The sequence below is a fragment of the Cyclospora cayetanensis genome, unplaced genomic scaffold (assembly GCF_002999335.1).
Source record: "Cyclospora cayetanensis isolate NF1_C8 unplaced genomic scaffold, CcayRef3 CcayRef3_contig_332, whole genome shotgun sequence".
Taxonomy (NCBI): domain Eukaryota; phylum Apicomplexa; class Conoidasida; order Eucoccidiorida; family Eimeriidae; genus Cyclospora; species Cyclospora cayetanensis.
In genome coordinates, this window is record NW_020312295.1 from 7,213 (window position 1) to 18,215 (window position 11,003).

The 11,003-nt window shown below is 46.1% G+C and overlaps 2 protein-coding genes across 2 annotated transcripts; both read right to left on the minus strand.

The window, feature by feature from the left end:
* Positions 1-448: 448 nt before the first annotated feature.
* LOC34623194 (cilia- and flagella-associated protein 58) lies at positions 449-7,893 on the minus strand. Its single transcript, XM_026333976.1, has 22 exons — positions 7,801-7,893; positions 7,583-7,686; positions 7,415-7,500; positions 6,736-6,844; positions 6,486-6,555; positions 6,269-6,358; positions 6,081-6,190; positions 5,855-5,915; positions 5,588-5,675; positions 5,369-5,424; positions 5,147-5,190; positions 4,809-4,919; positions 4,476-4,571; positions 4,090-4,275; positions 3,519-3,704; positions 3,227-3,305; positions 2,983-3,105; positions 2,657-2,795; positions 2,150-2,301; positions 1,984-2,040; positions 1,814-1,873; positions 449-604 (listed from the first exon to the last, which is right to left on the minus strand). The coding sequence occupies exons 1-22, from the start codon at positions 7,891-7,893 to the stop codon at positions 449-451; spliced, it is 2,256 nt and encodes a 751-aa protein (XP_026189761.1).
* A 457-nt stretch (positions 7,894-8,350) lies between these two features.
* LOC113146489 lies at positions 8,351-9,153 on the minus strand. The gene is made up of 2 exons (XM_026333977.1): positions 8,679-9,153; positions 8,351-8,559 (listed from the first exon to the last, which is right to left on the minus strand). Exons 1-2 carry the CDS (start codon positions 9,151-9,153, stop codon positions 8,351-8,353), a joined length of 684 nt encoding a protein of 227 aa, XP_026189762.1.
* Positions 9,154-11,003: the final 1,850 nt, after the last annotated feature.

Below are 11,003 nucleotides of genomic sequence, written 5' to 3' on the forward strand. Positions count from 1 at the left end.
TGTTGCAATACTGTTCCACTGCCCTTTGCCGTTTTCAGAATCCTGCACATTGCTTCAGTCTGAATTAGTAACAAATACCTGCCAGCGCAGATGGGCAACTTATGAGCCACTTGGCTTATTTTGTAGTGCTTGGTGCATAAGACCAAATCACGCGTACTCTCTGGGAAGAAGGACCATCAAACTCTGATTCACACAATAAGGTCTGATGCAATGTTTCACTAGCAAGGTGCAGCACTTGTGTGCAGCACGACTACAAAGCGAATAATGAACTGGCTGTACTGCGCAGCAGCTACCATGCTGCCCTCACTGCCCCAAAGATGCACATTCCGGCTTATTGCATATTACCAGTGGTATGTCGGGCACTTCGGCTTTTCCAAGCATGGTCTTAAGAGAGAGAGGAATTGCCATAGAAGCCTCTTGCCACTGACAGCCAAATTGGCACCCCAAGTCATTGATATGTAGCTCTTTGTCCTAAAGCAAGTGCTCCAGCAGACGAATTATTGCCTTCAAGGTACTGTTCATGCGCTAAGCGGCTCTTGAAGGCTGAATATAATTGTTTCCCCATACAGAGCGCGTCAATTTCTCCACGTGGAGAAGGCGCACACTAAGGCATTTTTCTAGGTATAGGGGCCTCCCCATAACTCTACATGCGTAGCATAGATCCGGCAAGGATTTGCATTGTGCCTGAGTATCGAACAGTACTGCGTCGAAATATCTTTCCCGTCTGCACCACACCAAACAAGATCGGGTAGCACTAACATATCTAGCTCTACGAACGCATGAAAGTTCCATATTTTTTCAACGTCTCAAAACATTGGCGGGCAAAGTACAAAACTGACGCCTTCACCATTACTCTAGACACATTGCAAAGAAAAATGTTTGTGATAACAGCAGGGCTTTATGCAGCAGGCTTACTCTCTGGTGGCCCTTGAACTGTACAGTTACAATAAGTGATGCTGTTCTCTAGCTTCCCGCCGTTTCTCCTCAATGTAAGAATCCTTGACCGCCTGCAGATTCACTGCAATAAGAGATTTGGTTTTTGCTAAACGGTCAAGCACGCTGCTGCAGGAATCTTACAAAAAGACTCAAACAGTGGACTTTTCTGTTTAGACTTTAGGCTTGGCGACCTCCAGTTCTTTGTGTAATCTTTCGATCTCATCTCTCTTGTTCGTCACCTGTAGAAGCATATCAATGTAGGATAAGTACATACCCCCGGTATTTTCTGGTCATGCAACGTTTGACAGAGGATGATCATCGGTACTCGCATTACTACCATGTTTGCCGATCAGCTGGTAGCGTTTGCGCTGCCGCCATAATCTCATCAACAGGCCTACATGCGTGTAAAGCTGCAGCCTGTCCGTACTGTTTTTCCTTTGTTCAACGGAACACGACCGTAAACTAAATACAATACCGAAGCCCCTTGACGAACTTTATGAACACTTCTTCGTAAAACTCAAATGTACAACGATCAAATTCGTCACTTAGAATACAGGGAGAAAAATAATGGTACGGTCATCTATGCAACCACCGAAGCAATTCAAAATGTCAATACACTGTAGCTATAACGCTCACAGTAGGCCGCGGAAGGCTTTACAAAGCCTCCCCGACGTTTAAATCGAGTAGCTATTTCAAGGCTAACGGCTTACTTCTTTGTGAAGCACATGTAGCTCTGACACAGCACTGCGGAGCATCTTCGTTTTCGCCCGGACATCCTGCAGGAAAGAAAAAATTAAGGAAGGGGGGAAGCTGCTCATTTGAATTTCTACAAAAATACCGACTCACTTCTCACGGCAGTATGCGAAAGGGATCGTACCGTTTGCAGGTTTTGCATCTGCACGAAGACCTCGGCGCCTGGTTGTTTTTTGAGCGCGACCTACGTGGATATGGAAAAAAACGCAAGTGGGTTCATGACTTGACGTTAAACTATCATCTGCATGGCTTTGGTTGATCCCTGCCTGGTGCTGTATCTGTTGGCTTGCGTACCTTCAGCTGCGCGAATAGTTTTTCCCTTTCCTGGATCTGCAAGTCTCTATCAATCACCTAGGGAAATTAAAGGCATTGCAGTCTCAATTTTTGTTTGTGTTGCGAGGGTGGGGCCTAGTTCCGCCTAGAAGTGGTGCTCTTTTGGGAACAGTGTAAGGGTCTTTACTTCTTCGGTCTTGGCAATGAGCCGCTTTTGTAGGGATTGAACCTTCTTTACTAGCTCCAACTTGGCTGGATCGCTTCCTTCGAGCTGTCTCCACCTATGAACGTTCAGAGGCGTCGAGAGGGCCTCAGTTAGTGCCCGAACTTTTGTTCTCTCTGCAGGCCAATAAACTCACCAAAAAAAAAGTCAATGCTGTGCCTTTATTGCTGCAACAGGTGACTCTTTTAATGTTACGTTAATGAAAATCCCTTATCCTGCCCCCGAATTGGCGAGAATGCCCTGCCTTGTTGCTTTTACGTGTTAAAAGCTGAGTATTTCTGCGAGGAGCCCTCCTCTGAATCGCATGCTTTTCCGGATGCCCTTTCCGTGCGTACTAATCCTCACTTCAGCTCCGGAAAAGCCAATTTAAAATTCTGGTGAAGTTTAATGCTTGTAGCGTTTGGCTGCTTGATCGATTAATTTCCTTATAGGCCAGTGTGGCAACTATCCTTTAAGATGCAAACAGAGCACCTTGTAGCAGCTCTTTTTGTAGCTGTAGAATTTCTCGCTTGAGTGCCTCCATCTCAGCAAGGCCACCTTCAAGATGACGGAGTTCTTGTCTAAGTGCGATGCATTGATGACTCCACTCTTTTATCTCTTTCAACCTTGCCTGAGGGATTCCGGTAAAGTACTCTATCCGGTATTCCAGGCTACAAACACTAGGATCCCCATGAGATGTGCTGCACGCTTTGAAAGGCTAGTGAAATAATGACCCAATGGAGAAATTTACATAGCAGCTGTGTTCGATAAGCCTACAGTGTCCCAAGGCGTTGGAAAGCATACATCTGGTTTCTTACCTTATACTGGGCTTCACCTTTCGAGAGGGTTGATTCCTGGATTCTGACTTTTTCGTAGAGAAGAGACAATTCTTGATTTCGCTTCAGCAGTTGACTCCCCAACATATCCCTCTCTGCTAATACCTGTGCGAAACAGATGCTGAAGCTCGAAGCTGCATGGCGTATACAAGCTGCAGACCCTTAGCTCCCCTGGCACAGGATCTATTGTACTGCTGCTCATAGTTTTCTTTTTCGAATGCCTTACGGCGGAATACTCTTTCCCCTGGTTTGCTCGTTCTGTTGCAGCTTGTTGTACTGTATCTTCTAGCTTTTTAATCTCTCCCCTGTATGTATGTCGCAGTCAACGACGGGTGAAATTTTTAATTTTGAGCGTAAGTGCCAGCACATGGTACAAATCCTACATTTCTTGCTCTTATAAATGATTAATTCTTCTGTAAGATGCTAGCAATTCAATTCTGTGGTATGCCTTTAAGACTAAGGTTTTTATATCATTTATATGAAAAGTGCAGAAAGTGTTCGACTTTTTGGAGACTTGCTTTTGTGCGACAATAATTTGCTCTAGCGAACTGAGCTTCTTCTCGGCCTTGCCCAGGTCATCCTTCAGTTTTTCGTTTGCTGAAGACATTCTTTTGCGCTCAAAATGTTGTTTCAGTAGCCCTGCATCTTTTGCCTTAATCTCCTCCTTAAGCTGCCCAACCTGCTGGAACATCAGCTTAAACTTGCTGCAGCGCCACATCAAGGAAATTGTACGCTACAACTTGAATCAGGTACATCTTTTGTATGAACCTAAGAAGCCTTCGTCCGCCTTATGTATTGACAGACATGAATATTGATGGTATCCACATTTTCAGGTAGCCTCATCAGCTACATCAGGAGACGAAGCCCCGAGCAAAAGAACAAGTTAGTAGAAAGCCTCTTTGTACAATGAATTGAGTATCGCAAACGCTTCTGTCGGTGAATGCGAGGTGAATTTAGACTCGGATGTTTGCATCGCTTCGTGGTAACCTTTGTTCCTCACTCTCCCCACCTTGCCCAAAACCTCGTGCACGTAGTTGAGCTGCCTAACTGAAGTATGCATAAAGTGTGCTGGATTGGATTGCACTTTACTTTTTAAGCTCTGTCATTTCGTCCAGGCTTGCAATTAAATTTCTCGAGAACAGGTTTCTGTCAGACCTAACAGCCTCATACAACATTTTTTGGGCCGATAGTTTCGCTCGCTGTTCTCCAATAGAGCGTTGCAGCTCAGCTACCCGTAACTCCTCGTTTTTGAGTTGTTCTACATTTTCCAGGTACCTGGCCACACATTACATAAATAAGTGCTAGTTCGTAAGCCTAAGGACATTCTTCCTAAATGGCTTTTCATGGCACACAACCAGATGGGTTACTTGGGAAATGCTTAACTTGGGATGTTCCAGGACCAAAGAACTGCTACAACCCAACAGGTTCGCATTATCTGGGTTGTAGTGGAGCACTTGGAGTTCTGCTTCACTTACTTTTGATTGCTTTTATTCAGAGTGTGTCCGTAGCGATCCCTCTCCGCCTCAAGTGCCTCAACCTTCTGCTGTAGTTGTTGGCACTCCCGCCGGAACCTGTTGTTACAGCAATACCACAAGATGCAGTGAGTCAGATGCGCAGGTCCGAGCCTCGAATTTCACGCACACTATATGGTCAACTAACAAAACTACAGGCCAAATAAGAGCGAAAACCCTATACGTCCCGACAGACAGAAAACAGCACACACATCGCACTGCCGGAGGGGCACTGAGGTGCGGTAGCGCCGAAGGAAATAGTTCTAGAGTTGGCGATAGCACTAGAAGTGAACTTACCCAGTAACCTCCTTCTCAAGGTATTCACAGTGCGTCAACTGCCTTTTGGCGAGGTCTGCGTGCTTTTTGGCACTAGCGTCAGAGTTTACAAGGTTTTTTGATAACAAGTCCCTATTCACAAAGCAGCAATAAGAGCAACTCCATGTGCCTTTTGATGAAGGTAGATGGAGCGATGCATCCTCACCATGTTTAGGTATTGAAGCCCTAAAATAAGAACAGTAGTACAGCCAATGCCAATCGCTGAGATGCAGTGAGGTCATAGCCACAGCAACCAACTAGCATTTTTGACTGAGCCAGTAGCTAGGCATCACTTAGTTGTCTTTAGTAAAGCAGTTCACCTCTCGCGTAGGAGGGATTCAATTTGTCGTTTATCATTATCAGCCTGTGTGTACACCAACCACAACACAAACTACAACTGCAAGAGCGGTGACAAGTACAGCCATTGCAGTGACGAAGAAAACATTTTGTGGGAGGGAAATGCGTGTACACAAGTCTACAGCGGTAGCTCCACAAGTTTCCCACCGGCGAGGGACAACAGCGCAGGCCATGTTGTGCTTTACCTGTTGCTTTAACGTGTCCATTTCTCTCTCCGATGCAGCAGTTTCAATCTTCAGCGCTAGGGAGCCGGCGCGTAAAGTTTGGCAACGCATCGTACATTTGTATCGTTTTGCAAAAAAAGTACTATTGTGTTCGGGTGAAACTTAGGCTACAAAGCATTGACCTAACAGCCACAAGTCCCTCATATGCAGGCTGTGCGAAATCCGCCAGTAGGAGCATACTCGTTGCTTGTTCCTCGAGAGTGCGTTTCTCTCCTTCCAGAATCTGCATCTTTTTTTTCAAAAGTTCATGCAACTTGAGGATCCGCTCCTGAAATCAAGGGGGCCGGACAATAGGCATCGAAAGTTTTCCAGGAATCTAGGGCAGGCCAAAGAGCGAAGATGGGAGGCGAGCACAAGAGAAAAAATGTATATTCCACTACTCATGGAGGCGAATGAAAAGTACTTTGACGAACATTTTTCTAGGGTGCCTGGAAATTGCTCTGCTACCTTCTCAGATCTCATCCGATCAATTTCCTCTTGCTTTCCCCTTAGTTCAGCTTGCCTTTCACTACACAGACAAGAGGCACAGCAGCATTTTACAAACTGCACATCGTGCGTATCTTCCTTACTCCTGAAGAAGTATTCTTAACTGTCGATGCTGATACGGTAGACTATTTGCTGGCGCATGAGAAACTTGTGATTGAAATAGGTTCATATGCCAGGCAGTTCACACTCGTTTGCTGCTCTTAGGTGACTATTCTTGTATATCTGGTCATTCAAACGTAACTCGGTTTGCTGCATGGCGCACAGCAAAGTTCCAACTCCATCAGCAATGCAGGAAAGCTTCTTAAACGGTGTGCATTGTACTTAAATACTTAAGGTGCTTATGACGGTCATTCTTTGGCATTAGCAACGACGTACACTAATGCGTTTCTGGATTTCCTGCGCTTGTTGCACTTCCTGCTGAACCTGTTGTTGTGTTGCGGCAAGCTGCTGATGCAGCGCTGCAATCTGTAGAACGCAATTGAGCGTCCACTTACTGGCACACATTTTGCCTGAAATACGTCAGTTTGAGTGCTGGCGCGGAAAAATCAAGCAGCCTGTAAGCAGTGCGGTGGAAGTGTAGGGGTCTGGCTACCTGCTCCTCCGCTTGCGCTAGCTCTGCTTGTTTCTTGGCAAGCTCCTGCTGTTGCTGCTCAAAATGGCCCCTGCACCGGTACGCTAGCAAACCCTGATTGCATGTTTAGTGCCATGTGTGGTCATATATAGCTCAGCAGTATTTCCTCTCATGATATGCCTTTGGGTAAGCAATACGTTACGCATAGATCCGTGAAGCGGTTTCTAATTTGAACTTTTGCATAAGGTGGTAAACCCCCGTGCTTCTTGACTTGTTCTGTTTAAGCTGTCTTTCCAGCCTTTCTCTTTTTCTAGCTTCTTCCTCGGCAGCAGCTCGCCGGTCTTGTAGCTGCTCTTGAGTGTCGTAAAGCTCCTGTAAACCTGACAGAAGTACGTCTACACGGGGGCTAAAGTTACATCAGGGTGGGTGGTGGTTTAGCAGTGGGGTACCTTAGCAAGCATTTGAACGGTACCAACCTATAGTGAACTTTTTATTTGCAACTTGTGCGCACTGAATACGCAGAATCACCTAATGTATACCGTACATACGCACTTCGCGCTGCTCCACAGGGGTGCAAAGAGAGAACATCAGCCACAATTCACTCTCTTCCCACAACTAACACAACTGCATTTTCTCATATCGGCTTGCACTGTAGTGTGCCCGATTAGTAATTCAAGGCATTGATCTTGGGGAATATCTTGCCCGTAGATAGTCTTGTCTCCAACTCCTTGATGGTTTTCATGGCTTCAGCGTTTTCCGCAGTGAGTGACTCGCTTGTGGATGTGAGTTGGTCGGTCACTGCAGCAGTACCCATAGAATTGTTGAAACATTGGCTAGCAATGTAATTTTAAGAGCTCGAATTGCTAGAGCTATAGCGGTTAATAAAGTGTTTACTTCCTTTATTTATGAATAACTTGCAGCTTCATATCCCGCTCTTTAGGCTTATTTACTGGATTGCAGCTTGTCTCTCTCTTGCAGCAGCTCGTTCAAGCGAGCAGTTTGCTGCAAGGACCGCCGTTCTTCTAGCTCTATCCTCCTGCGGTGTTGTCAAAAACAATCTTCTGATGTGAAGGTCAAGGCTTTGGGGAAAATTAGCCGGGCTGAGGCTTTTCGCTCACTTGTAGAGTTCGTCTATTTGAGTGCGGAGTTGGTTCGCTGCTTTTGTCTCCGCAGCCTCCCGGGACTTTCCATTAGCTACCTCTATGAGAGAGGCACTCAAATCCTGGAAACGTCGTACACAACAAGTAAGGGACCACTTTGTTGACTTTTATCGACTGCAATACATTGGGTGAGCAGCAGAATAAAGTCCGGAAAACAGGCTTGAGGTTTGGCTTACCCGCTTGAGGCACTTGATGGTTTCTTCTTCACTGTTGGCGCCCTTGAGTGCTGCTTGCACTTGAGAGGCGTTTGCTGCAAGTGCGTTGCTCATTTCCATGCACCTGATATCAGTAGACGCAGTCTATTAAAGAACAGCTGTATGCAGTGGGAAAGCGATCGCCGATAGAGCTCTGTGCCACGGCATAGCAGATCCTTGTTTATGTACTAGAAAACTTAGCAGCGGACTTTGTCTTGAGCTCGTGTTCATTTTTCTGAGCTATTCTTAGCTGCTGGTGGAGTTTTTCATATTCCTGGCGCAAAAACCCCAACTCCGGATGGGCCGCCAACTCCTGAGGAGGAAAATATCTTGTTGCCTCTAGTGTACACTATTGTTTGAAACAGTTAGACATGTATTCACGCATATGCAGCTCATATAGGTCTAAACACTATAGGGAGCTGGCGCTGTAGAAAGTAATGCTGCGTACACGCAGCAATTGTTGTCACGACTGGCAGCTTTGGATTGGTCGCGGCATCCAAAGGGCATCAAATACACATAGAAAGCAGTTTAATCAACTCCTTCGAGAGCTTAGGGCATCTTTCACCTTAAGTACTTCCTCGCGTTCCTGCTCTAGTGCTCTGAAGGTTAGATGAGCTATGTAAGAGTCGTCGAGGCCCAAGTCGCCAGGTCTCTCAGTAGATGCATCACCCGCTTTTAGATTCTCTGGTCCCGGTCCAGAAGGGTCTACGGATGCGCCAACAGCAAACGTGCTTCTACAACCTTTGCACGTTGGTACACTGGTGACAAGCGAAAAAGAGCGCCTACTTCATATGTGGGAACTCATCTGTGGGGATGCCTGGGTGTTTTGTTAATCGCACCTGCCAAGGGGTTCTTTGTACAGCCAGCAGTGGAGCTAAACTTCTGATTTGCCAAATTTTGGAAAGCAGCAGAAACTGTTTGTCCTGTTGTTTGAGCAACGAACAAAGTAAGTTTACTGTCTGCTTCAGGGGCAGAGCATACAATGACCTGCCCATCACGGTCACCGTCTTCCTCAACGGATCTAAGCAATTCCATGGCCAGCTTGTGTTCTCCATCTCCGATATCCTGCTGCTGCTGCTGGTAAGATTGTGAATGGATGGCTCCTGTGGAGGCATCAGGAACTGTTGCTAAAGATCCTTGCTCCTGTACAGGATGTTCAACCTGAAGTCGACTTACAACCTCGGCTGCTACCTCTTGCTGGAATGCTGTTTCCCTATAAGTGTCATGGTCAACTGCCTCCGCTGCAGCGGCTGATGAGAGATCTGATGGCGCATGTATAGCTGCTTGTGAATGCCTGCTGCTAGAAGTGTGGCCTGCGTGCATTTCCTGTTCCATTGGTCTAAGGACCACTGCTATTTTCTATGTTCCCAGTGCTAACTTAGATGTTAAAAGTCGGCAAAAAACCCTGGCAAACTAGCTACAGACATCTGTGAAAAGGAATTCAACTTTTCCCTATGCCAAATGCAGTGCTTGGTAAACAGACAACCATTGGAAAAAGGCTTAAACTCTTTGCAATTTGACTCCTGTAGACGGTTTTCGAAACACCAGGTGATTTCCCAGACTACACTCCATGCGTTTCTCCATGCAAGCCGAAAACTAGTCTAATTGCTTGCTAAATCCAAGATACCAGTTGTATTTCAATTAGAAGTACCACGTATTCTTACTTCTGCTTTAGGAAACAAGGCAACATCTCCCGGCTTTGGGCGATGGTGCCACTACTGCTGCAGGGGGGACCAACACCGAGCGATTCCTCCTGTAGGCTCAACAGCAAATTTATAAGGTCTACCGCAACAGTAATCTTATATTTCACTCTCTGTATGGCTTGTGTTGCCGCTTCTTCAATGCTCGGGTACCTCGCAACGGGGCTGGAGGAGTCTAGGAGATGATGTCCCTGTTGTCGTAATGTTTGCGCACCAGATGGCATTATTGTACCTTGGCATTGCAATATTATCGGTAGGTCCCAGGCTTCAGCGTGAATTATTCCAAAATTGGTCGTGTCATTGTGTAAGCAGTACTATGCTAACAGGGTCACTTCAGCAAATTTTCGGTTCACCACGACCCGGATTCCGGATACTTTCTCCTCCATAGAGCCTATGCTAGGCAAGAAGCCAAATCAATTAATGAGGGTACCTTTTTTAGAGAAATTCGCAGATACTCGGGCGTTCAGACGCGCATTATCTCTTCGTAACATCACTTACGTTCACGAGGGACCAAAGCAAGTCTTAACTTTCCGCGCAACAGCTTCTCGAAGACCATTAATTCCCACTCTCATGCTTGATGTCTTTATATGTTTCGTAAACGAAGGTCCGGATAGGCCTTTCATGCAGAAGAAGACCCGCTTCTTTCTGGATTGACGAGGCATGGGTGGGCCAAACAAAAAAATTCCCTCGAGACCAGTACAATCTCAATCTGTGGACAATACATTAAAATTATGATTGTTGAGTTTTTATACTTTGATGGTTGGCTTTATATATTGCGTCTGCGCAGAACATGCAATGCCCTGCAGGCTACATGGAACTGAATTACGAACAACAAAGCGACTTGCTGTTCTTCCCAACTTGCTCAGGAAATACCATAGCCGCATTGCCTCTCTAAGATCCTGGCTCTATACGTGGGCGGTGACTGCAGGTACAGCGACTATCGGCGCATTCGGCCCTGTTTTGCTCCAGAAGGAGCCTACGGCAACGATCCAAGCTAACTCTCCATTAGGAGACACTAAGTGGTGGACACAATAAAAGCATAATAGAAAATTATCAAGATTCTTCAATAAAAACTGTTCTTATTCCTTGCTAATACCCGGACAGTTTCCTGAAAGATGAGAGTGGGACAGCTAGAACGTGCGTAGACCTTCCATGCACGCTGAGCACTCACAACTAGTTGCACAAATGATATGGCTAACACGCAGCCAGTAGGTCTTCTTGTATGAGCTAGCATCACTTTGCCTTGTTTAGAATACACCAACGGTGAAGGCTATCAGTCAATCCTTTCGAGTTCTTAGGTAAATGTACGAGGCATAGTAGAAAGTAGTTATGCGTGGCCTGCCCCGCTATACTATCCCTCAACCAACTCAAAAAGCACGCCCTAGTGCTCCGTATGTGACCAACGAAAGCAACCACATGCAGGACACTTAAATTGTTTCCCCCCCTCTCACCACTCTCGGAGCAGGCAGACACGCGAAAACAGTG

Excerpts from the sequence above, each read along its gene's own strand:
- LOC34623194 (XM_026333976.1), bottom strand. The coding sequence starts at position 7,893 with ATGAGCAACGCACTTGCAGCAAACGCCTCTCAAGTGCAAGCAGCACTC. Across the intron at positions 5,916-6,080 it reads CACCTAAGAGCAGCAAACGA|TGAAAGGCAAGCTGAACTAA; the intron begins GTGTGAACTGCC and ends TTGTCTGTGTAG. Across the intron at positions 4,920-5,146 it reads GAATCCCTCCTACGCGAGAG|GGACTTGTTATCAAAAAACC; the intron begins GTGAACTGCTTT and ends CTTTGTGAATAG.
- LOC113146489 (XM_026333977.1), bottom strand. The coding sequence starts at position 9,153 with ATGGAACAGGAAATGCACGCAGGCCACACTTCTAGCAGCAGGCATTCA. Across the intron at positions 8,560-8,678 it reads GTTTAGCTCCACTGCTGGCT|GTTGTAGAAGCACGTTTGCT; the intron begins GTACAAAGAACC and ends CAACGTGCAAAG.